The sequence below is a fragment of the Thermobia domestica genome, chromosome 10 (assembly GCF_964235325.1).
Source record: "Thermobia domestica chromosome 10, izTheDome1.hap1.1, whole genome shotgun sequence".
NCBI lineage: Eukaryota > Metazoa > Arthropoda > Insecta > Zygentoma > Lepismatidae > Thermobia > Thermobia domestica.
The window spans coordinates 34,780,283-34,807,902 of NC_137463.1; the positions used below are offsets into that span (position 1 = coordinate 34,780,283).

At 35.3% G+C, this 27,620-nt stretch overlaps 1 protein-coding gene across 2 annotated transcripts in view; it reads left to right on the top strand.

Annotated features, from left to right (window-relative positions):
- Nucleotides 1-27,620, top strand: part of Sugb (Sugar baby transporter) — a 62,609-nt gene that overhangs the window by 26,370 nt on the left and 8,619 nt on the right. Inside the window, exons 4-9 of one of the 2 annotated variants that reach the window (XM_081728004.1) lie at nucleotides 4,750-4,937; nucleotides 6,851-6,987; nucleotides 12,635-12,756; nucleotides 14,420-14,662; nucleotides 16,611-16,769; nucleotides 18,295-18,335. In XM_081728004.1, coding sequence (XP_081584130.1) covers nucleotides 4,750-4,937; nucleotides 6,851-6,987; nucleotides 12,635-12,756; nucleotides 14,420-14,662; nucleotides 16,611-16,769; nucleotides 18,295-18,311 — 866 coding nt within the window. In that variant the 3' untranslated portion in view covers nucleotides 18,312-18,335. The remainder of the gene's footprint in view (nucleotides 1-4,749; nucleotides 4,938-6,850; nucleotides 6,988-12,634; nucleotides 12,757-14,419; nucleotides 14,663-16,610; nucleotides 16,770-18,294; nucleotides 18,336-27,620) is intronic. The other variant, XM_081728003.1, reaches the window with a different exon arrangement.

Here is a 27,620-nt window from a genome sequence, read left to right on the forward strand (position 1 = left end):
CAGGCAGGCGCGGATCCAAGGGGAGGGCTATAGCTTCCCCCCATTTGACGCTCATGTGTACACTGGATACAATAGGCTTCAATCCTACTTTCTTTACAGTGAATAAAGCGGCAAACTATGGTTTAGCCCTCCCTTGATCATAGCCTAGATCCGCGGCTGTATATATATATCATTAACCCTGCGTTAGGCGCGTATGATTTTGTTGCACGATTAGGCGCGTGGGTGACAGGTGTCACCCACCTATTAAAACATACTGCTGCAGAAATAATTTATTTTTCACAAACTGTAGACAGGGAACAGAAGTGTGCTACTGCCGCCACATCAAACACCAACAATTAACGTTCAGTTACTGAAATGTGCGACTCCGAACACCGACACAAAATGTTGCCAGCGTGAGACAAAAATCACTGGGGGACACCTGTCACCCACGCGCCTAATCTAGGGTTAAAAGTCACTTGAATGTCGAGAGATGTGTTGGCTGCTCTTTAAAGCATTTGTACCAGCGTATTTAGGGTTCTGGAGCTTTGTCAGTTAGAAATACATATCTACGTGCACACTACCCTGATATGAGTAGACATCGGAAAAATGAGCCTGTAGCTATTACTACGGACTAATTCACACAAAGAACTGGTGTTATCACTTGTTGGAGTCCTGTTCGGCAGCATGTAAAGATTCAACACTTCATAGCATGGCATCCTATGGCAGGTCGTACCATTCGGGCCACAGCAGAGTTTGAATCTTATTTTGTCTTGTGACCTGGAGGTCAGCTTTTAACAGTTGGCTTGTCAATTTTCTCTTTAGCCATCTTTCAAAATTTGGTAGAAGTTAAAAACAACGTAACATTTATGACTATTATCATTGCATTTAAAAAGTACACAAGTAATATACTGTAATATTTCTCTTTGAATTTAAAATTTTTAGTAGGACTTGAAGCAAATCTTTTTTTAAAGTTGTACGTTTGATGCGTGAAATATATAACGACAGGCATTGTCCTAGGTGCTCAACGTACACCACAGGAAGAGCGGTTATCTTACAGCGATTATTATTCACTAAACATGTAAAATTGATTGCCCCAATCGCCACTCGAGTCAAAAAAAAAATCTTACGCGAATAGATTTGGTAAAGACCTGTGTACAAACTTTGTGAATCTAAAGGAGTCCTTTCTATGCGAAAATCTGATAAAAGACAGACACTTTATATATATATATATATATATATATATATATATTTCTGGAGTTTCGTCTGTTATAGAGGAATAAAGAGTGTGCGGTAATTTTAATACATGGAGTTGACAACTTTGCAGAGTTTCATCCACTCGCCATCTACGGTGCTGTTTGTAGGTAAACACAAATTGCGACTCGTTTGGAAAACTCGCAAAGAAATCTGCCAGTTATTCGATTTCTGTGGAAGAAACGTGTAACTACGGTTGAAATTCACCGGCAGCTGGAAGAGGTTTACGGAGAGACTGTAATGTCTCAGCATGTCACAGAATGGTGTCGAAAGTTCGTGGCTGTTAGAGAAAATGTTACCGACGAGGAGCGCAGTGGCCGACCCAGTACGGCCTAAACAGATTTGAACACAGCTCGCTACAGACAAGGAGGTGAAACACTTCGTGACAACGTGGCTAAACACGCAAGGACAGGATTTTTACCAGGAGGATATTTTCAAACTGATCCCATGATGCGACAAGTGTCTCAACCGATATGGAAACTATGTTGAAAAATAACCTAATGTATGTACTTTGTATTGGTTGTATGAAATAATATGTAAAGTCGCGGCCACCGTTAAGCGACCCTTACCCATACCCTTCGTAAGAAACAGCTCCTTCCACAAGCATGACCACAAGTGACCACAAAAGTGTTTTCTGCACGTGCTGAAGGACAAGGTTGTTACATTTTTTGTTGAAAATGTCTGGACACCATATGTTCTTTCTTCTAGAGAGAGCCATTGAGAAAACTGTAGTAGAAACGTATTGACTCGTGAATTGTGTAATAAAAAGTGATCTAAGAAAAATGTTATGATCGAGTGCCAACAAAATTCAAATAGGGCGAAAATACCAAAACTGAACACGAATTATTTATGAGTTTTTAAAAAGATATATACACTATTATATTTAAAAAATTAAAAAAGATTATATCTAAAGTGACTTGCTCATCAATACCTTACTCAAACTATTATAGATAGAAACATGGATTTGTACAGAATATTCCTTTGTCAAAAGGCAAGGGCTAATAAAACAATTTTAAAAATATATGTCCTATAGGAGATAAAGAGAGTTTTTTTTTTTAACTAAAAATAGAATATATCATAAATTCTTGAAGAAGATGGAACTAAGGGATAAATTCTTCATTAAAATTAACAGAAAACACGTTTCAATGATGGCAAAATCTTCGCCCCTATAGGAGAAAAGAGGGGGTCTCTATTAATATTCAAATTTCCGATTATTTGTTTAGAAAATGCCAAATGTGAGGATTCGCTTAAGAAGGCATAAAATTCAGCACATACACTTCTCATTAAAAAAATATTACAGGCCGCGCCCTCGGATTTTTTTTTTTTTTTTTTTTTTTTTAATTCTGTTCCTGAGAAGGGAAAATGGGGTCAATTTCTATAATATTATAATTTTAGTTTTACTAAAGAAATATCCTCAGGTAATTAGAAACAAAGATTAGTGAAAAATGTCAGCAAAATTGCAAATTTGATTAGCACTCGGTTGATAAATCTGTCAGTACCGAAACTTAAAATAAAATTGAAAACAAGCTGTTGAGAATGATATCTGTAAATACTTTACTTTTGTATTGAAATCAATGTAATTCAATTGAGTGCAAGTATCTTACATGAAAACGTATCCTAAGGTTAGTGACGTGGGCTGGGTCTATGGTTTCATCATTGAAGCCAATAAACTGGTGATATTAAATAAATGTTGTTTAGAATTATTTTATATTATTCCGATATGTGATCTTCTTTGATTCAAGTAAGGTCACTGGTTTGGGACGCGCAAAAACTATTTAACTCAGCCTTGACTAGTGTTGTCCACGAGAGGAGACGTCTTGTTAAGGTTGAAGAAGTCTCGTCTTGTCTCGATTCTCAAATAATTCCTTATCCTCTCTTTCGAAAATGTTCTCGTTTTTTAAGTAATTTTATATCCCTGACTTTTGAGAGTTATGTACGCCAATTTTTGCACTTAGTAATAAGAAAATTAAATGCTTTGTGGGGATAAGTGTTGAATAATTAGCATTAATTAAAAAAGATACATACCGCCCGGATTTCTTAACCAATATTCATATCGAAACCAGACCCTAGCTAGGGGTAGCTAGGGTTTGAGCCCCTTTCGACCACCTTCAGCCCCCTGAAACTTTCATGTTTTGCTTCCTCTGCTTTGCTTCACTTCCAAGTACATGATTCTTTTATTTGTTACTTAGACTTTTCTGGCCAGAATGACTAGGTTGCTTATCATCTGGTACCGCCGAAAGAAATTAGACATTTCCAATCAGCAAGAAAATACGTAGACACCACCAGCATACTACAATCTCTTCGAACAAAATCTCAAGGGAAGGTAGAGAACTACAACTTACCAACTGACAACCGTGAAAAACATTGATGGTCATAAACAATAAATTGAAGCGTTCTATAAGAAATGAAAATTTTTGAGAAAGCATTCCAAGCTAAGATTTTTACTTCCTTCTCTTCGTTTCTTTAATTTGCAAAACAATACAAAAAAAAGTTTTAACTTTTAACTTCTTTTTGTGTTGTTACTCAATCGTGGATGAAGACGTAAGACATTCTTTCTTTCTTTCTTCTATATATATATATAAACTTCAAAAATATGCTTAAATTTACAAATATATGATTCATTTTATTATGGCTTGCAAAAATCGGAAAACTATAAAGGGAAGAAAGGAAAATCACCCTAATATCTGCCTTTAGTTGTAAACTATAGCGCCAAAAGTTAGGCTCTTTCAGAAATTGAGAATAAATATTTACCTTTTAAGTGCGTAAAATTTTCCCTTTCCACACTTTTTTCCTTTAAAAAAATGTCATCCTGAAGAAAATAGAATCCGTTTTTAAAAAATGAGATACTTGGTTAGCTCATTTTCCCTACAGATATTTTATGGGCAATAAATAAACATAACCCTTTATCGAAAACTTTCGAATACTAACATAATGCAAGTTGTGTCTAGGTTGAACTAAAAAATAAGTTTTTACTTCTGTTGTTCCCATATGACAATCTGGAATGGAAACCTTCAAAACAGAGAGGAACCAGTTCATTCAGTTTAGAAATCTGGAATCATTGAGTCCTTCGCGACCTCCAGTGCAGTTTGCGGTTACTAAGCCACAGGGGGTAGAGGAAAGTCTTTCTTCTTCCAGGAAAAATAGTCGCTTATCCATGGCCCCGACTTTACACGTTTTAGTGCAGGCTTTATAACCTTACTTTCTGATCACTCCTCGTGTGTGTATATATATATAGATATCGATATATAGATCTATATGATACTGAGCTTAACGTTTCGCAGTGACATTTCTTTTTATCAGCTTCTCTCCCTTCCTGTTTAATGAAGCTTGAGTGAAAAGTTTTATAATTGTATCTTTTTAATTAATATATTTATGATTTCTTCGGAATCTTCTGTTCTTCAACATGCATGTATATAAAGTGTATGTTTACTGTATGTAGTCTCATATTAAGTTTGTAGATACATATGATTTTATTTATGTATTATTATATTTATATATTTTTATTATTATAATTTCCAGGAGATAAACCAGCTAACTTCGGCCAGCAAAGACTTTGGGGTTCAGTCGGTTGGGGAGTTTTCTCTTTTTTAGCTGGCTATATGATTGATGTGTTTAGTGAGGGTAAAGCTATGAAGGATTACAGCTCTACATTCTACCTCATGTTGGGAGTATTAGCGATTGATTTTGTTGTCTCGATGAAATTAAAAGTAAGTATATAAATATATGAGAGGAAAGGAGTACAGAAGACATTTATCAGAGCTGAAAAAGAACGTAAAATTTCATGAATTGAAGAAATGTCTTTTTTATTGTATTTTATGTATTTATTTATTTTATTTTTATATATTCCACAGTAGAAGTGTGTATATTTGTACTTTGTACATTGCAATATCAGTATAATCATTTAATTCTTCACCGATCTCGTAGTGCCTTTCTAAGCTTATTTTCTTGTTGAATCCTGGAATATTACTGCCGCATAAGCAGTTGAAATACGGATAACCACGTTTCTTCGTTTCTACAAAAATTTAAAATATTTTACTTCGTAATATAAATATATGTGTAGTTTAACAACTTATCACAGTAATCTGCATGATACGTAAATATAAGATTGTATAGAGGTGATAATGAGATGACGCAGCTCGAAGAATTGCCGTTTTTTCAGTGTCAGTTAACATTTTTCATATAATAGCCGTAAATAAAATTTCATTTAATGTATAAATTAGTAAGAATTTTTAAGCCCAAGTTTGAAATTAAAAGTAGCTTCAAATACAAAAAAGGAGACAGAATGGGAAATATGTAAATAAAATCTTTATATTTTCATCAGAAGTTTACTCCCGGATGAAGCTTCCAGTGTAAGAAAGGGAAATATCGGGTTCGAATTCAAATAAAACAACGCAAACTATGTAAAACCTTTATTTAATATATAATATATGATTGCGTAAAGATAATGAAAATATTAACATATACAAATAGTTGTTTTCTACTGAATTTTTGGTCACTTTTCCTGTGTTCAGCTTCGGAAGAGTTTTATGGTTAAGGAATTTGTGTGAAAGGAGTATGCGTTAATAGATAACCGAATGTTGAAGTAATTATTTAACGTATTTCTTTAAGGAATACAGGACATGGTAGAAAGCGTCTATTTCTTGTTTCTTTGAGGGCAAACACTGCAGAATTGTTTCAGTTTCGGCGTGCAAAACTCTCCTTTTTTGGAAAATGGACACAAGTGCGGTTGTCTGAAAATTCAGTAAAAAACGACGTTTGCGAAGGATTTTTTATGTATATATACATGTCTTGATGGCTGTATTGAAAACTCGAACGAGTCAATAAATAAAGCACAACAGCTTTTTCATGCGGTATTACTGATCTGAGACATGAGTATTGAAAGAGACGTACTGTAAAATATTTGATCATGTGTATTTCTAGCAACAGAAGCGTGAACTACTGTGCAAAAGTAGTACGTGTGTTACAGTCGTCTATTTGTGAAAAGTAGAGAGGTGTAGTTCGTTTTTTTTTTTTGGGGGGGGGGGTAAGAGGACAAAACCCGAATGAAACTCAACAAGGGAATAATGTGCTTGTATGGAGAAAATTGTATAGACCGTATCTCCAGGTGGTGCAAACTCTTTAAAGAAGGCTGTTGTAAATCACGGGAATTTGCCACGTGCCGGGCATCGAGTAACAGCATCAGGCGAGCAGAATATCACGGCCATTGAAGAAAGAACTAGTATGGCTAGCGAATCCATACAGTCCTGATGTAACATCTTCAGACTGTCATTTTTTTCGATAAAGAAAAAAACGGCCGGCCAACGTATTAATTCCGATGACAGTCCAGTCGGTTGTGCGCAGATGGCTATATTCCCAAAAAACGGATTTCTGTACATATGGTATTTTTAAACTTGTGCTAGAATTGGAGAAATGTGTTGAGAGATGTGGCGGCTATATTAAAAAGTAGCTGTAATATCAACCTCTGCTTTGTATACATTCTTAGTATGTTACCTTTTACACATTATTCTACATATATTGTTGTGCCTTACTTATTGATCCGATCTTCAGACAAAACGATGGTTATATTTGTTGTATCACGTATATGGTTTTCGTACTTGTTTCAGTGTTGATTTATTTTCAGAGAAGTCCATCCAAAATGTCTTTTAGTATTTTCACTGATGTTGGAATGCTGCTGACAAACATTCGCATTATTATTTTTACGATATGGTGTATTTGTGTTGGAATGTGTACTGGAGTACTTTGGCAGTTTCTGTTCTGGTAAGCGAGATAACGCCCTCGTTTGTTTTCATTTAGTTTAACATATGATTAAATTACTAAGTTGGAATTGAACCCTCAGTCCCTAAAACCAAAATTCAAACATACAATAGTGACAGAAATTTGCTTTTTTAAGACATGTAAAAGAATGGTGCTTGTACCTTCACACTGTGTCGTTATTTTGTATAGAAATATCATAAGAAATTTTTGGATTCTGGCGCAAAAGATTTTTGAGTACAATGAAAGGATTTCTTTTTATTTTTATTTTTTTATTTTTTATTTATTTATTTATTTTTTTTTTTTTGATAATGTAACAAACAAAACCAAGAGACTAACGTAACCAATAAATTACCTTTTCATTAGTCTTCAAACATATATTTAGTAACGGGATCGAACCCCGTTCCCTGACCATCCAAGAACAAAAGCCAAGAAACACCTGTTTTAGTTCTGTTTGAAGTCTCAACATTGGACAACTATGCATAATAACACTTCTCCATTTGATTTATGAAATCGTTCAATGTCAAATAATAAATGACAAATATTGATTACTTCAACCTGCAGAACGAGAGAATAAAATGCTTTCGAATCGCTATCAATTTCTTTCGTAAAAATTTAAAGCTAGAAACCAGTTTGTCCAAATCACCAAACAACTTGTTTGTTGTAACTTTTATCACTACAATTAACTACCACTACACAGAACCAGCAAACCTGGGTCTGGCTAAGAAATAACATGTCCTTTTCTTATCTCCCGCAGACAACCCAAATGGACAAAAGATATATCATTTTCTTTCCATGGTAATAGAAACTTGTTAAGTATGTAGATTATAGCAACAAATAACTGTTCTCTTTTAACGTGGTTGGGCTAATATTTGTCTTTTGGTTTAAATGGTTTTCCAAAACAAGACAATTACGATATGTATTCTTCTTACCTCAAGCTGCTATCTGACAACGAACGCCTCATTCCTTGCCCGTTACATCGGATTCAGGTGACGTCATACTCTAGACAGGAAACACCAAGCCCAGGAAAGAAAACAGACAAGCCGAGTTGCGTTCTACAAAGTACAACTCGCAGTTCCGTTTTTTTTTTCATTTTTTTTTTTTTTTTCATATCAAAAAGCTATTTCATGCGACAACTTAGCAATTGAGACAGTAATCTAAATAACTTGGATCTATTGAATTAGAGTTAACCTTACTTCAGAAGTCTGCTGGTAACAGTACTAAGTTTCTGATCTCCATTGATCTCTTCTACGCATATATTAAACGGTAATTAAGATAGATAGATAAATTATGGAAAGAAATACCATATGCCGGAAATTCTTCAATATTATTAAGGTATAATGGAAAAATACCAAAGATATTTTTATTATATCTCATTGAGCTCAACAAAATGTTGCGGGTGTGTATGAATTCTTATGCTTAGTTTTCCGACAACTAATATTTGTGTAAACCCAAGTAGCAGTGCCACGTGTACAGCACATGAAGGAGTTTGGTTTGTAAAGCGTGATATTTTCACAGTTATATATATTTGAGACGCTTAATTGATTACAGAAAACAGCTTCTCTCGAATTATTACTGTTTTTTACTCTATAGCAATCACCGTTAAAACCAGAAGTGGTTCATTTTCTGCCAGATGCGGTTTTAATAGAGATATTACAATGGAAATGGAGTATATTCGTGAGACGCTTAATTCATTGCAGGTATCCGCGTCTCACTACCGAGTACGATTTTTATTCTGTGGTGATCGACGTTAAAACCATAATTGATTCATTTCTGACAGTTCCTGCTTGAATTGGGGATTAAGGAGGAAAATTGTACCTATTCTTAGAACGCTAAATCGATTCCAAAAATATCTTCTTAATGTCTTATCGTTTCTGCTCTATGTAGATCAATATTGAAACCGGAAGTTGTGGTGGATTTTTTTTAGTACTTTCGGTTTTAGTAGAGAATTAAGGGTGAAGATTAAATATATTCTTAGGACCTGGAATCGATTGCAGAAAACCATTTCACGCTATCTATTACCGTATCGTATCTATAGCCGATTTGCTCTATAGTGATCAACATTAAGACCGGAAGTGATTTATTTCTACCACTTGTGGTCTGAATATCGCTTCCAGGAACGAACGCAATCCCTAACTTTTGATTCTCTGTATTCCGACCAAATCCATCAAACAATTCTTGAGCTTTTTTTTCCCTCCCGGACGGACACGCAAGCCAGGATAAATATGTGAAGGACTTGTAGTGAACCAAGGTGAGGTGAGATGCGTTTGAGTTTAACGTCTCGTTAAGCAGCGAGGCTATATGAGACGTGGACCTACTGATTAACGTGGAATCCGATTATACACATAGTATCAGTATTAAAAGTACCCTGCAAAATCATTATCAAATTATATTCTTACAAGAAGACAGTTATAGATATGCGACAATCATTTTGGACATGAGTGTACTTAAAAGTCTTTAGGAAACTTTGCAGTGCAACCCCTTTGTTATGCAATCGTAATCGCACTAATGAATATAAGGCATAGCGATTAATGGCTTTCTGATACAGATGCAGCGTCCGATAAACAGATTCTGTCTTTGATCGTATTAATAAATTGCAACCAGCAATTATAGATGTACTACTTGAAGTTTGAGTATTGAATTGCTGTAGTTTGGAAGTATATCATAGTTTCACACTGTGAAATGAAACTCACTTGTTATTTAGTATGTTCAGGTTTCAGTACCGTATTCAAACTTTACTATGTCATAATGCCTCTTCAAAATGTAACGTTAATTGTGATGTTATTCACAAAATTAGAGAAAAAATGTTTAGAGTATCGGAGGTCTATCTAGGAAGATGTTGCGAGAGGATCCCTTCGAAAAGAAAATACACTCTATAAAACTGCATTTTAACTTAATTTCATTTTTTTAAAAAATAATAATAAATAAGATAAATCATTTCGGAAATTATTTACTGACTTGAACCTTGATACCTTCAAGTAAAATTTTAATTTAGAACTTATAGTGGAAACATAATCATTGCGGATACAGTATTTATAAATGGGTTATTAAATATCAAAATATGATATATAGGCTATCGTGAAATGCTGTTGCATTTTAAACATATTATCCTGTATAATTTGCGGTAAACACGTTCAGATTTTTTCAAGGTACGCCGCTGGTATATATCGCTTTTGCAAAGGTATTTTGGAAATACATAGAGTGATTCAGGAGGAATAATTTGTGAGATGATTCTACATGTAAAAATAAACCGAAAACATATGAACATGCGTCCGATTTTCGATCGTTACGGAACTGGAGCGGGTTGAAGACTACACCCATCCATGAGTGATTATGAAAATAAGTTTGAATACTAATTACCGAAGTGCTGTGTAGGCGCTGTGATGGACAGAAAAATGGTGGGACAGATGACTGATCCATCCCACAAGATATGTTCAAAAAGTCTCCCACCCATCTCAATGCATTTGCCAACACATTGGAGGGTGTGTTGTGTTGCACATTGAACATCATCGTGGCGGGCTTTAATGCGGACAATGGCGTCGGTAATGCGAGCGACAGATTCTTCAAATGTAACCACCTTCGTAGCGTACACATCCCCCTTTAACCAGCCCGATAAACAGAAGTCGAATGGTGTTAGGTCGTGTCTTGGAGGTCAGTTAAAGCGTCCGCGACGACCAATCCACCGTTGAGGAAATGTTGTATAAGGTGCTGGGATACTTGTCTGGTACAGTGTATCGGTGCTCCATCATGTTGCAGGTACATTTGCCGTCGTTGCTCTAATGTCACGTCTTCCAAAAGTGCAGGTAGATCTTTTATCAGGAAATGTGTGTATGCGTATTCTGCATGTGTCATGTTGGTATTGACGGACTTGGTCCATTAAACAACACTCAAGCACGACACGCACACGGGATCACGACTGCTCACTGATCCAACCCACGATTGCGCACAGGATACCCTTTCAACTGTTGCTTCGGTGCAACGTCACAGTGCTGCCATCTGTTGGAGAATTCCCACACCTCTTGTAGGATGGATCAGTCATTTGTCCCATCATTATTCTGTCCACCACACCGCTTACACAGCATTTCAGTAAGTAATATTTACACTTGTCTTTATAAATATTAATGGGTGTGTGTAGTCTTCAACCCGCTCCAGTTCCATAACGATTGAAAATCAGACACATGATCATAGGACTTTTTCTGCTTATTTTCACATGTAGAATCACCTCACAAATTGTGACATTCCTCCTGAATCACCATATATATATATATATATGAACAAAATTATATCCTTGAGTAAATGTCCATTCGTTGTTTTGAGGAAAACTAATTTTTATCACGCGAAAAGGTATGTCGTTTGTTGGCAATAATAGTTATATTTGTGTTGGAATAGATGGCTTAATTATGTACTATATATGTGAAAAGCACATTGTGAAGTAGCAGATTGTATTTATTGTTTTTCTATTGGTGAAACAAATACTCTTAGCACTGAAACACTAACTCCTAACTCCTACTCCTGTAAACGACTACAAGTATAATCTTCCAATTTTGTGCAGTCCCTGTTACTTGTACAATCAGGATCGGTAACTTAAAAATAAAATAAAATTTTTAAAAAAAGTAAAAATCTTCATCATATTACCGTGTCTTATGCATCATTATATTTAGTCCTGATTTGGAAGAGAAGACAACGACAAAATTAATAAGCAAGAATGTGAGATTGCCAAAGGCTATTACTTTGTCTAATTATTATTATTATTTACAATAAGCGACATCCTTCATCTATAGGGGGAGGAGCACGGTAGCTGAGTGGTAGAGCGGTTGCCTCTGGTGCGAGGGGTTCCTGGTTTGAAGTTTGTAGTGGACATCGTGTGCGTGGGTTTTATTGGTTACTTCTACATTCTCATTCCACCAATTCTTCCATCATTATTCATTTGCTTCAATCATGGTCTCCCTTAGCCTATAGAGCATAATTGTGGGACGTCAAACTGAAATCATTTCTTTTTCCTTCATTTGTGTAAATCAACGAACTGCTGTATAATAATGAAAGAGAAGCGGTTGTATATTTTGGGAAAAAGCTGTTGTTTTCAGTTTTTGGCATTAATAACTAACTAAATATAGCAGTAGGAGCAACAGTACTAAATACTATAGTGAATTTGGTTGTAGAACACTGGTATTTTTCTACAACAAAAACTTCGTTTCATCGCATATTGAAACAAACTTGGTTGATTTTAATGTGCTGGGGTTAAAGGTAAACTAACCTAAGTTCAGAATTCAAATATTCTCTTAAAAGGTGTCGCTAAGTTCAAATATTAATATGAAGCGTTCAAGATAGTAACGGTGAACTCAATATCAGGTATGTTTTTTATTCACCCAAAGTAGTAATGATAAATTCCAATATGAACAACAATAATAACTAATTGACAGAGGACCATTTTGTTGACTTTGCCCTTATGAAAAAAAGTTTTTTTTTTTTTTTTTTTTTTTTTTTTTTTCGAAAGAGACCTTCGTTCTACCCAAAACTGTTCAGATGATATTGTCTGAGGCGTTGACAGATAAATTTGTCTTCCGTAAATGTAGTTTTCTTTGGACTCTGATTATTTCTGTTCGTTGTGTATATTTATTAAATATATATAATATAAAATTATTGTTTTCCACAGGCATCTAGAAGATCTAGCAAAGAATTGGGGCTGTGATTCGATGGATTGGATAAAGACATTGGAAGGCGCTGTGATGGGAATACAATGTTTTGGTGGAGAGCTGCCATTTTTCTTTATTTCAGGTAATTGGTATCTTTTAACTGCTACTGTTTTTATATTCTTTTTGTTTTTTATTTTATTCTTAAAACATTTCGTATTAATAATCGTTGCTAGAATATTTCTTCCGTATATAAGGAACTAAAATTTCCACTGTTGCACTGGAGCTTTCTCTCTCGTCTTCTGATCCCCGTAACTATTTCGTCCAGCGGATGCACTCTTTTACTGGCAACCAGATTGCTAAGGCAACGAAAATGAGTACCATTGTGTCAAAGCTATTTGGAACGTTTAACAGAAGTTGTCGCTTAGTAGTCACCGAGATTGAATGATCTTGGTGAATTTGCATGTCAGCCACTCTTGTCTCTCATATTTCTATTTAGTGCGTGACGTCAACCATCCGTAATGTGAAGATTATCGTCCCACTGAATATTCGGTTCATTCTTGTAGAAAGTTCGGAACTCTCCGAAGAAGTTTAGGATTTAGTAGCAATATTAGTGAAGTTGTTGGGGATAACCCTGTTTTTAGTAGGCGTATTCTTATTTTTTTTCGTGAGACTGAAATTTTTAACGTTATCTGAGGCTTTTCTTTTTAACCCATACCTGCTTTCTTTTATTATTATTACTTTTTTAAGTTAGTTTCTTGTAATTACTTTCCTAGTTGTTATTTATTTTAACTTTTTCAGGACCTGCTATTTTTCATTTTAATTTTTACTAGTTGTTACCCCGGGGGCCGCGGTGACTCAGTGGTAGAGCGTTCACAACTGGTGCATGGAGTCCTTGGTTCGATCCCAGCTCGCGCCAAGTAAACTTTGCGGTGGACAAACACCGTGTGTGTGGGGGGGGGGTTCTCGGGGTTCTTCCGTTTCCTCCTACTTTCTTCATTGCACCATTTCCTTCCACTTCGTTATCATCACCATCTCCTATAGTTTAGCTGGCATATAACCATGGGACATACAGTAAATCTTAAATATTTCATTCCATTTTTTAGTTGTTTCCTCCAAGCTTTCGATTCGTCTACAAATTGTCTTGACACCAGACATGAGGCAACGTTGATAGCAACAATTATTAGCCTGACTGTGAACTATAGGGAATTGGAACAGATCGAGACGTGTAGATGTTTATGCATCCCGTTACTCTTACTATTGTAAAGTTTGCATATTTAGCGTTATTAATAGATTGACATGCTTTAGCTTTATAGTAAGGACATTTTTGATAATTATTGTTTTATTCTATATTAGATTGAGGATTAATTGCCTTTTCTCTCTTTTAAAAGTTGTACTTTTTGTTGTTGTTGCTGCTGCTGGAAACCTTTTCTAAGTGGCATGATCTGGTTATTGGCTTTTTCTTGACGATGGCTGAAATGTATGTTAGTGCATTAAACTGGAGAAAGAAAAATCTTGTTATCTAGAAGAATTATTAAAATTCTATTTTTATACGTTAATAATGAAGAATTTATGAGTGTTAAAGAGAAAATGATGCTATAAAAATAGAAAAATAACTTTTTGCAATTCAATGTCATCACTTTTAAGAATGTAATACTATTACACATCTTCGTAACTGAGGTGATATATATATTTTTTTCTTTGGTATCATTTAATTTTTAGTATCATGAGTGCGATTTATAATGTTGCTCTCGCACAGAAGTAACTTCAGTGTGTATATTATTGATCTCAAATTAATGTTTTTCTAGGATGGGTGCTTAAGAAGATCGGACATGTAAATGCTATGAGTATGGTTCTTCTTGGTTTTGGTGTTCGCTTTATACTATATTCAGTAATTAGAAATCCATGGGTATGTTTACCAATAGAACTTCTAAATGGTATTACCTTTGGAATATTTTATGCTACTATGACTTCGTACGCAAGTATAGTAGCACCCCCAGGAACAGAAGCTACAGTTCAGGGACTTGTAGGGGCCACATTTGAAGGAATAGGTAAGTATAAATTGTAAAAAGTATAAGTTCACTGTTTTTTGATGATTATAATTTTTGATGAAGAAAAGAGATCTATAAATATAATTCTTCCCTTTTACAAGATCATGTAGAAGTAATTTTGACTTTTCGTAATTGCGGTCCCCCACTAGAAATCCAAATTTCTCCATCTTTCCATAATTTTACATTGACATTTTTACGTCTATATTATTGATAGCATTGACATTCATCAGATAGGCAATATGTGTGTCAAACAATATTTTCAATATATTTATTAATTCTCGGTGTAATTCATTTCCGTGTATTCAATAAATTCAATTAAATTATATTAATATTTTGATATTTATCAGGTATTTAAAAATAAGGTTCCGTAGTATTACGGTAACTTTAGAAGCGTTTATTGACTCTTTTATCTGAATAATTTATCAGTGAATTAAAATATTTCTCGAATTAGCTCAGTATGAATGATTATGAAAATCGTACCCCAACTAGATTGAAAGCTCCATCAACATCAGAATGATGATATTCAGGCTTCTGGAAAAGGTAAAAAATAAGCTTTTCTCCATTCTGATATGCAGTGGGAAATCCTTTTATAAGCAGTATACAAATTAGATAAATTACGCTGTTTATTTATTTATTTATTTATTATCCACTAGTAGTAAGTATCGTTCCTCGTCTTTGTACAAAATTGTTCCTGATATTTCAGGTTCCTTTTTACTCGACTTTTTAAAAAAGGAATAAACAAATTGGCAAAATAAATAAATAAAATAAAATAAATAAATAAAAAATGAAGGACACAAACAGATAAGATTATAAAAGACTTGCAATAACAGGTTAGCCTTTTTCGATATCATGGATATTAGTACTTCGTTGTGGTACAACTAACACGTAACAGCATTCGACCCTTACTGATGAAAAATAAGATTTTAAGATACGAAATTAAGCAAATAACCTAGTTAAATAAGGGGGCCTAATAAACAAAATAATTTAGTAAAATTGAAAATTTAAGGCTTTGTTTTACATGTCATTTCAAGTGAAATATCAGAAGTCCCGTCAAGTCTCGTGTGACGTCCCCAAAATGTTGACCGTCCGAGATGCATGTCTCCAAATTTGTGATCATAACTCACAAGTTACTTACTTACTCATAAGATTTTTCGGTTCTAGAAACTTTTAATAATACTATTGCGCAGGAAACCACGATTCTGTATTAAAGTAAAAGATCTATCATTGTGTAATCAGGTCTTGGATTGTTTTTAGGAAATCTAAACTTAAAACCTATTTGGATTAAAATTAGCGTAGAAATTCAATTTTATAAGAAGTGAAAATAAAGTATTTCTAGTTTACGTCCCATATTATGCTCTTAGATTAAGGAGGAGAGTGGTGATTAATGAAAGTGATGATTATGAAATATTGAGTCGGAGGAAGTGGGAAAACCCACGGACATGATGATGTCCACTATAAATATGCGTGGCCTGGGATCGAACCAGGTATCCTTGCACCTGAGGTGAGCATTCTACCACCATGCCCTCATTTTTATGAGAAGTAATTCGACAAGATTCTCGCTATTTCAGCAATTGAAGTTCAGAAGACACTGATGGAGGTGAAATGACGGTCTTCAGGCTTCTTGACATCTAAAATGAAATTACAAAGCTCTTCTAAGATACCATATGACCTTCGTTTCCAAATAGCCAAAGGCAATAACTAATCTCGTACCATATATGACAATCTCTAAAAGGGCTTAGTCCATGAAACATACAATAAGAAATGTTGAGAACTAGTGAAAAATAAAACTTAACTTTTCCCTTCGATAACTAAATAAAATATTAAGTAATGACATAAAGATTTCAAAATTTTATTTATTAGTAACATTAGTAGCACACGAGTAGTGTCTTAAGTTCATGTTTACATAGAAAATTAATTTAGATTGTGATTATTTTCCTGTTTCTACTAGGTGTGTCTTTAGGGAGCTTCGTAGGTGGAATTCTTATGGAACAACAAGGAGGAGCCATAATGTTCAGAATATATGGAATAGCGGCACTAATTCTCTTTGTATTACACGTAATTATTCAATATTTACTGTCAAGAAGATCTGGGAGCATGCAGCCAGCAGGTAAGTTACCGCATTTGTATTTTTCTATATTATGCGTTTGCAAGTTTTACCGTTATATGTAATACATATATACACTTACGTTAAAATTCTACTATGGTATCCAACTAAACATGTCACCACTATTTCTATGTTCTTTAATCCTGTTTTCTAAAATTCTCATTCCGTAAATCTGATTATTCGTGTGTTGTAAAATTGAATGAAATCTTAGTACCATATAAAATACATGAGAATTTGTAAAAGATCTAGTTCGATTCCTCAGAACTGTTGCTTCTAACTCAGTAAAACGAAACTTTAGAAATGAATTAGCTTTCTCAAATGAAATACCACACTACTCATACACACAGTTACAAGTTAGCCCCTTGCAATAGAGTAGAATAAGTTTAACACTGTTATATGACCCCGTGTCACAGTGAAATTAGTGAGTATCAGACTTTTCACAGATGTTAGTTCAGTATGAATAAATGAGGTAGTAATTTTAAGTCGCTCCTCTATATATATTCTTCCTAAAGAAAACGTAACGGAAGGATGCGATAAAAGTGATTTCACATTTTAATGAAAAATAAATAAATTCTCTGTGCTGAACATATGAAAATCAAAGTTAACAGTACTTGCATGACCAGGTAGAACATGAATATACTGAAGAACTTAATTAGCGATACTGTAGAAATATTCAGAAACTATCAGTACTCGAACTGCTTGTCGATGGAGACAAGAGAGTAAAGAGGAAAAGAATACTAGGTAGAGGGAACAGCCGGCACCCGGGTCAGTACCGGCCCACGGAACCCTTTCATTTGGCCCACTTGGCGTCTTATTGAAAATATACTTCTTACATAGTAACCCAGAATTGAAAATATTTCCTGGATAACTGATGTCCACCTCGATAAATTACCATCCGCGTTAGAACTTCAGTGTACCACGGAACACTGAGAACTAGTTCAGAATGTGAAGAATCAATTCCACACTAAAATGATAAATAAATAGATCTTTTTCTGTTTTTCTTCAGTAAGTAGACATTTCGGTTACCGTTATAATAGATTTTATCTTCCTATGATGTTAGTGTACGATGAACGAGTTTCACCATTTAATATGGCCATTCGATAGTTACGAAAATGTTATACATTGTCTCATACGACCCCCGACACCAGTAGGTCCCCTGTAATTGGCTCATTCCTTGTTCCAACTTGCACATACCTATGATAAAAGAACGTGTGCTTGACAGTTTAATATTAGAGTAGGATTTCATAAGAGAAAGAAGAAAACACCAGAAAGAAGATACGGCCCGTAAAAATCCATACAGAAAAATCTTACAGCTAGTATCCCCTCTGAGAAATGATAACGGCAGGGATGTTAAAAGGAAATATGAATTGATATTGGTAATATAATTGATGAAGAAGTAATGGAGAAGAAGGAAGTCTCGTTATTTTCTGAAATTCCAAACTCTACTTAATGTTTAATACCTTTTTTTGTTCATTATTGAAAAGTGTATTGTACTTTGAATTCGTAACATTGAGAATTTTTCTTACAGTGATGGGAGACAGATGACGAACGGGATAAGTTGGTTTTGGGGTAAATTACTATAGAATTATCATATAAGTGTTTTGAGATACGTTTTGTTATATGTGCTTGATTGTATTACTGAAAACAGATTGGAAATCAAAATAATATTGATTTTTTTAAAAATAGTATTGATCATTTCGCTATATATTTAATTCAATTTTATGTAACCGTTATTAAGATTTTGATTTACTGTGGCATTGCTTTCATAGAAAAGTTACCATAGTATATGTTATACTTATTTGTAGTATATGTTGTATTGTAACTTAGTTCTCGTTATTTTTATGTATGTATATACTTATTCAAACGTGATTCCCAGATAAGTATTGAAGTAAACTAGGCGCCGCCTTGTAGTGGCTATTACCACTGGTGGAACCATTATTGAAAGACGAATAGATTTATTTACGTTGTAAATTTGGATAGTTTTTTTTTTCTGAAGTTTTATAAGTTATAATTAGTAAATGTGATAGATTTAGTATTTTCAAAACAACAGAAAATCAAGACATTATTAAAATTTGAGCTTCATAGCAGGTAGTACTTACATATACTATGAAACAAAGTTATCAGTGTCGTGGACTAGCCTTGGTATGCGAGATTCATGTAATAACTGCCGAAATTTTCAGTGGTTGCTCCCATCTTCACTTCCCTTCCCTTCCACTTTCTCATTCCACCAATTCTTCCATCGTTATTCACTTGTCTAAATCATCCGTCTGCCTTAGGCTAACAAGCATAACCATGGGACGTTAAACTGAAAGATTTAATTACATTTCAATAACATCTTGTCGTCAATTGTTATTGTATGAATGTGTCAAACAAAAACCCATGTGTAACAAATAAAATTACACAGTTCTACAGAATTCGCAATAAATGTTGCACTTTTAAATATCGAAATATTCACAGAACGGCATTTGAAATTACTCAGAATTTTCCAAATTGGTGCAGATGCACCATACGTCAAACTGTAATAAATGTATTAACCCTCCATGCTGGTCTGGTGCCCACCCATACGGTCGCTTCCAATATATACATGAACCTCCATAGGCATCTTTCATCCGATGGAACATCTCAGGCCCTTGACGTGTCTTTTGCATTCAGAAACTAGATAATTGCTCGCTGATCTGACTTAAACGGATTTGGGCTAGTAAATGCCATACTTCAAACCTTATTCCTGCAAAGACAGGAAACGTTTTACAGTGAGTCCTACCATAAATATATATATATGCTACTACATACCGCTACAATAATACAATCTTATTTCAGCAACAGTTCCTACCAGGGGTGCCGAATGGGTTTAATTTGATCACCCCCTATATATTTTTATTTCTTTCATCTATCTATACCATAATGCTTGATTTCATGAGATGTGACCAGATGTTGCAGTGATGCTTTAAGAAAACACCACTGAGGATGATGGGAACACCCATTGAAAATGTTGGCAATTATTGTGTTATTGGCGTATATCAAGGTTATTCCAAGTTATTTTTTGTGATTATTCCTGAGTTCCTTAAGTTTATCAGTGTCATGCTGTTTTATACCGTTTTTCCCTGTGCAGTTCGACCACTCGTCAATTATGGCATCACACAACGGATAGATGATTAAATTACGTTGGGATAAACAGTATTGCAAAGACACAGCCCCTACTGCTTTTCACATTTTGTTCTGAGTAATCCTGATATGAAACCAAATGTTTATGTTGTCATGTATGTCCATCGTTATCTTAAAGAAAGAAAAAAATAAAGAAAGTTGAATATTAAAATACGTATGACATGTTTCCAATCTGTTTGTATTTGTTTTATATTATATTGTTATTTTTAGTAGATAGTGAATAGTAGAACTATCGTGCCATTTTACTATTGCATATGAAGGGTAAAGTTGCTTGAAGTAAATATCAGAATGAGCTAAACAGAAACATGCATATGGCAGTGAGGTGTAGTAAAGCATGCAGTAACGATGTTTTACTGTGCCTGTAGAACTATTATGACATTGAAATGTGAAAAGACCAGCATGCACCCAAGCATGAAAAATTAAATGTTTTTAATTGATGTTAACAATTCATATGGTTTTAGTTTGTTGTTCTCGAAGTATTTAATCTTTACTATTAGTAAGACAGCACAGAAAGTTTTTCTTTAAAGAAAATCTCAAGAATAAACACACTGCGTGAAATATACAACGAACAGACGGCATGTTTCCGGGATATTTAGTTTTGTTCAGCAAAATAAGAAGCCATAAAAACGTACTTGTAATGGATTAAATAAGTAAATACAAAGTTTTGTGTGAATTGTTGCAATAAGACCTAGTTTCATATTAATCAAATGTGACGCAGCGAAAATGTTTATAATACTAAAGATGATGAACATGGAATATGATCCAAATACTACATGTATTTTGGTCGATTGTATCCTTTTAATAAAAAACATTCTTTGTAGTAATTTTTTTAAATATCTGCCTAGGTACACTGGTAGTCTCTCGAGTGGCCAGAATTTTCCAAGTAGCTTTCGGAAATGGCGTTTAATTTTTAAACGCTTCGCTTGCAAAGTCAGTATGTATAGAAAAGCTCTATTTTTAATGTGGAATTCGTGGTGGTACTTTTGTGTTTCCATTTCTTGGAGGCAATTGGGAGCTTTCTGTTTGTGTTGAGTTTCTGTATAGAATCTGGACAGTAGAGAATGCAAGAGAAAGAAAACATGAATATAAAATGCGTCCGGAAGTGTGGCAGATCAAGATTTATCAGCCGAGAAAAACTTGAAATAAAAAGTTTCAAAAATGCGTGTGAATTTCTTATATGGAAACGAATACTAGCCATTCATATTTTTTTCTTTCTTTGCGATACATTTTCATATAATTTGTGGAATTTAAAAAAATACCCTTGTGTCTGTGATTGTGTTGCGAATTGCCAAAAATATTTTGTTTGTCCTGGTTTATTCATCTTAATGTTTCATAATATTATAGTATTTTTATCCAAGGCTAGTGAATCCTTCAGATAATTTGTTTGAAATTTGAGTTCATTCTGCATTTTGTATGCTTTGTTTATATTTCTGTTCATTGGCGTTGTCATACCTTTTAAGGTGGTGTTATAAATATTGTTGTTTTAAAAAAAAAAGTCATTATTTTAGACTGAGTTTCGAAATTGTTTAAGGAAATCAGTGAACACGTAATTCAGTAATAATAAAGGTTTACCCAAGAAGTGTCTATATTTTATAAATAACATCCAGTTTGAAAATTTGTCGTAATAACTTTTTGATTCCTTGAGATTTCTCAAGTTTCGTTTTCATCCACTTTTTCGCTATGTATTTGCATGGTTGCAAGTAAACGCTTGATCACCTGCACCATCAATTAAGCCGCTGTTATCCTCGTTTTGTGCGGAGCAACATGGACAAATGTGTTGTTGTTAAGAACACATACTGGGAAGCACGATGACTCAGTGGTAGATGCTTACATCTGGAGCATGGGGTCCCTGGTTTGATCCCCAGACAAGTAAATTTGTCGTGGACAACATCGTGCTCATGGGTTTTCTCGGGGTACTCCCATTTTCTCTCGCATTCTCATTCCGCCAATTGTTCCCTCATCATTCACTTGTCTTAATCATAGTCTCTTAACCTAAAGAGTGTAATCGTAGGACGTTAAATTGAAAGATTTCATTTCATTTGTTCAGGAGCGAACACGTGAAAAGAATAAAGAAATTATTAGATTTGCCATCATCTCTGTTAATTTCCCTAAATTTTCAGTGCAACCCTCGTATCAGTTTCTACAAGTGAAGAAAAAAAATATATGCTTCTTAAAAAGTGAAAACGTGTATTTAAAAAAAAAAAAAAAAAAAAGAAAAAACTGCCCACTTCATCTATTACTTATTATGGGATATGATTCTTTTATTATATGAATTTCACAACTAAAATAGAATATATCTTGACTTCAATTTTTCGGTTTCGTGGATTTTTAATTCTCTTGTTGTTGTGTGTTTCCGAAATGATTCAGAACACATTTTATGTTAGACGAATGATTTTACTACAAAAGAATATAAAGGAATGCAGCAAACTAGTGCTCTCGGATGGACGCTGTAGGTGGATAAGTTTGGTATTTGAGAAATTAGCTTTTATTTCAGAAATACACATTTTGGTATTCTTTTTCTTACTGACTTAATTTTTCATTTTCTTTACACACACACAAGTTGATAAATGTTTTACACATCGGAATGTTAGCTCAAGAATGTTCAAAATAAAATGAAATTTGTAGTTTTACTTCCCACATTAAGCCCTTTAGGCCAAAGGACACGAGACTATTGATAAGTGACTTATTATGAAAGACTGGAGAACATGGGAAGAAACGAGAGAACTGCGAAAAAAACCGTGAACACGCTTTTTTTCCCACGGTACTCACATTGCCTTGGACCGAATCAGAGACCCCGCACCAGAAGTGAACACTCCACCACTTCTGGTATATTCAAGTTTGTTACAAGAAATGGTGTTAATTGCAGCAAATATTTCTTCAGTACCGTAGATAATTGTGGGAATTATTCGTTCAAAATAGGCTAATTATAAAATATAGATGCTTACTAGGCATTTATTTATTTATTTTTATTTACAGAGACTGATTCATTTATATTGAGCCAAATTTGAATGTGCCACCTACTTAGGAAATAACATGTTTCTACCACAAGTTGTGTTCGATCTGCAGGCCAACTCTATTCACTATTGCTCGGCATCGGAGTTTCCATTGTAGGAGACTGCGTTGCACTTTGACTGTGGTTATTGCATCCCACTCTTTTGTACAGGCTGGCAAAATGCGGACTTGACGATGGGACAGGCGCCACTTGAGAAGTCTGAAAGTACAGTAGTCCATTGGGCTGGTATTGAACTCTGGGTAGAGATGTCAGAGAAGGAAATTCCCTCAATTCATTTTCTCCTTCATACGGCAATAGAATTCCAGTTATGTTTTCGCTGTGGCAGGATGCCTTGTCTTGGTGCAGTTCAATCTGGTTCAAGTCTTGTCCGTACAATACTGGGATTTCGTGCTGGTACATTTCAATCAGGATACGAGTCTGGTAGTACGCAGCATTGATTTTGACATTTTGCACTACCTTTCGGAGTCGCAGTTTTCCCTATACGAGAAACCGGCCACAATCATGAATCCTTTTAAGAAACTCTCTGCGCACTGACGGAAGAATATGCTTCGGCCCTTAGCGTTAACACGTCTATATGTAATAGCACGAACTTCACCGTAGTGTGTAAGGTAAATGCTTCACCAAAGATGATAATAATAAACATCCACCGATCAACTACGAGATGACTTCCGTACAATCTCCTCCAGTTTCTTTTTCACTCAGCTACATGACATAGTTTCATGGCATGCACGCTGCTCTTGAGAACGACTGTTAGACGTAAATATCTGTGAATATCACGGTAGATTATCGCCTGCGATGTGCAGTATTTACTGGCCATCGCACGTTGTGTGTATGAGAGGGGGAGAGGGGTTTCGGTGGTCGCCGTACGCCGAACCACACGCAATCGGTGTCCTCTTCCCGGGAGTCCAGTTTCTAGCTGCTTGGGTCGGTGTGGTGGGCTCAGAACTGCGACGCATATTTCCATATAAGACGATTCATAGTGGCACGATTTACACTAGAATTAATCACTTAACACATTTCTACGATACACGACGCAGAAATCAGCTGAGATACCGTGAACTTAGCATCGGAAGCAGCTACAATGAACCTCTCCCAGAATCTAGTAAGTTTCGGCGGCATCAGACTACGCACGACCACATTGCTGTACTGCGTAACTAACGAGAAACTGTTGGTTGCCTAATGGCGATGGTTTACGCATGCGCGGTACAGTTGTACATTGACTTGGGCCTAATATAAATGAATCATCATCTGTAATTTAAAGAATTGTTTAACAAATTTGTTCGGCAATTTTGTAAGAAATCCGCGTTGTCTTCTTACTTTGTAGATATATTTAGATACTTTTAATGCTGTATCATGTAGTTATGATAAATATATGAGAACGTTTCATGTTAAAGTTTTTGTCTACGATTATTATCGTGAGCCTGTAATTCTGAATCCCGAAAATTGATTTAGTTATGATTGAAAGTTTCCTTACTGAAACAGTTTTGTTTAATTATGTATATAACCAGAAAATATGAAAATATAATCGCAACACTTTAAATATATATATGAGCTCTTCTTTCGCTAAAATGCTTCATCAGACGAGGGAGGAAAGCAGTAGAGAAGAGAAACTGAAAAGATAGAAAAACATGTAGGTTGGCACTATGTTGAATGAAAAAGATGAGAAGCATGTAGGTTGGTTCCATGTTGAATGGAGAATCAAGTAAGTAGAAAAAGTTTAACAAAGGAAGATTAATAGTTTTCATTTCTTAATCCTTTATTATTTCGTGTTTTCTTCATTTATTATTTCTTCATTTTCCTGTATTCTTGTCGACCTACCTGTTCACCTTTCCAAATACAGTCTTCATCACTGTTAGAAAACGGTTGAAAGGTACATGTAAATACTGTTGCACATACAGACCTTTTTTTTATGTGCTTTTGTTTATCAAGTTTTCGTTTAGTGACGTCAGGGTGAGTGACGTGTATTACCTTACGCCCTCTAGTGACAATACGTAAGGGCAGTTGTAGCGAGATGCACACACACACAGTTACAGTTCGTGTTATGTATGAGTGCTGTGCGCTGGAAGTTGCTGCTCTGTAGGAAGCAGTCGTATGCAACTATCGTAAAGTGCGGTCAACACAGATCGTGTGCTTGTCTAACACAGATCGTGAGTTTAAATAGTAAGTGAAGTGAATATAATTACGTGCTCCGGTGTGATTTTTATAGCTACTGGAAGTTAATACTGCAGGAAGTTGGGACGTGTATAATATTGGACTCCAGCCTGTGCACAGGACTGACTGTCAGTGTAAAAATCACGTCGTATCTTCTAGAAGATAGGAAGATCAAGGGGAGCATTACCTGTAAGAGAAGGTTTTTTCTTTTTATCCACGACGACGAACGGAAACCACGTTTGCGGAAATTGAGGTAAGATACTCACGTACTTTATTTAGTTTTTTTTTTTTTCTTTTTGTAAAATTTCCAACATACTGGTTATGGGCCCAGTGTGCTTAATAAGGCCCAGTGTGCTTACTGAAATTTTTCCGAAATTGCTGTATCTGGTTTTAAGTGCTTGAATAGTGCAACGAACGGCTTACGCATTATTTTTTAGGCGTGCTAGTGACATATGCATATTCTAAGTGAAGTGCAACTAGTGTGGTGTGAAGTGCAAATAGATTTATTGCATTTTATGTTTCCTAGTAGTAAAAGTCGAGACGCTTGTATTCAAATACACCTAGTAGGTTAGTTGGTCTGTGTCAGTTTTTTTTTTTCTTTCTTTCTTTCTTTAAACACGAAGATGGATTTGTTAAAGAATATAAAGCCGTTATCGTGTGAGAAAGAGTGGCCCATATGGAAAAGAAAAATTAGGGACTTATTAGAATACCATGAAGGGACACTAGAAGTTATCGATGGCAAGTTGCGAAAACCGGAACCGTTAGAAGATTCCGCTTCAGAAGCTCAAAAGAAGAAATATAGAGCAGAGGCTGACGTTTACCGGAAAGCTAATAGTTATGCCAAGTCGATGATAACTAGTGCAGTAACGGATGAAGTCTACCAGAAGATAATGGAGAAAGATACGGCTGAAGAAATGTGGTTAGCTTTAAAGAAGCTATTTGAGGCAAGTTCCACAGATCAATTGTTCAAGATTTGTATGGACTTTTTCGCCTTTTCTTGGAGTGAAAGTGAAGATGTTTCCACACACATAGCTAAATTGAACAGTTTGTGGATGGAACTTAACAGTGGATTGAAGGACAAAGGACATACTGAATTACCGGATCTTTTGTTGATCTGTAAAGTGTTACATATCCTACCCAGTACTTTTGAAACTTTCAAATCAAGTTGGATGTTGCTGACCAAAGAAGTACAACGTACGTTTGACGAATTGACTACACAATTGTGTATGTTCGAAAGGAACTTTGTACAGCGGTCACCAGTAGGCAAGTACAAGGGTGCGTCTTCAGAGCAAGAAGCATTAGTAGTGAATCAACCGAAGCAATTACAGAAGAAGGTGAAGAAGGACGATATCTGTAATTACTGCAGACGAAGAGGGCATTGGGTTCGAACGTGCAAAAAGTGGATTGCAGATGGGAAACCGCCTAAGAATGAGAAAAAGAAGAATCAGAAATCTAGTGAAACCAAGTTGACAATTGTCTATTCTGCGAACGAAGAATGTTCTACAGATGAAAATGGACCTTTCGTTTGGTGGATTGACAATGGTGCAACGAAGCATGTAACACACACACCCGATTTCTTCCTCAATTATCAGAAGTTTGAGAACCCGAGTAGTATTTCAGCAGCAGGTAAAGAGAAGCTGTTTGCATTAGGGAAAGGTGACGTCAAAGTGCTTTCAAAAGTGAAAGGTAAGAAAGTTGACTTAATCCTTACGGATGTGTGGTACGTTCCGAATATTACGAAAAATCTGTTCTCAGTTTTGGCCGCACAGGATAGGAATAGGAATAGTAAATTTACGTCCTCTACCACAGAGTGTTTGTTAGAAGTGGACGGAGTTGCTATCGTTCAAGGCAAAAGAAAAGTACAAGGGGCATTGTTCAAAGCGCAGTTTGAAACAGTACCCTCAAGTAATCGTGAAGAAGTGAATGTTGTGATGTCTGATAAAGCTCTTTTACAATTGTACCATAGCAGATGGGGACATCAGGACAAGCAACATATCAAAGATTTAATGAAGAAAGAGCTGAATATTTCTGTGAAAGATGAAAATGTTCTCTGTGACTCTTGTGTTTACGGAAAAGCGCACAGACTACCGTTTAGTAGTAGAAAACCTTCATCTTCAGTGGGACAGTTATTATCAGCAGATGTCTGTGGTCCCTTTAGTGAATCGTTTCAGAAATACAAGTACTTAGCTATATTCAGAGACGATTATTCAAAGTACAGGTTTGGTGTTTTTCTACATCAAAAATCAGAAGTGAAAGATGCCTTGAAACAGGTGTTAGCCAGTGCCAAGGCAGAAGGACATACCATTAGAGAGTTTCTTAGCGACAACGGAGGAGAGTTCGATAATGCCGAAGTACGGAAGATACTCAAGGAGTATGGCATCCATCAACGGTTCACAGCGCCTTATACACCGGAACAAAATGGGGGTAGTGAGCGTGAGAATAGAACCATTGTGGAAATGGCAAGAACATTCCTTTACTCTAACCAAGAAGTGCAATTTCCGCAAGAGATGTGGGCAGAAATGGCCTCA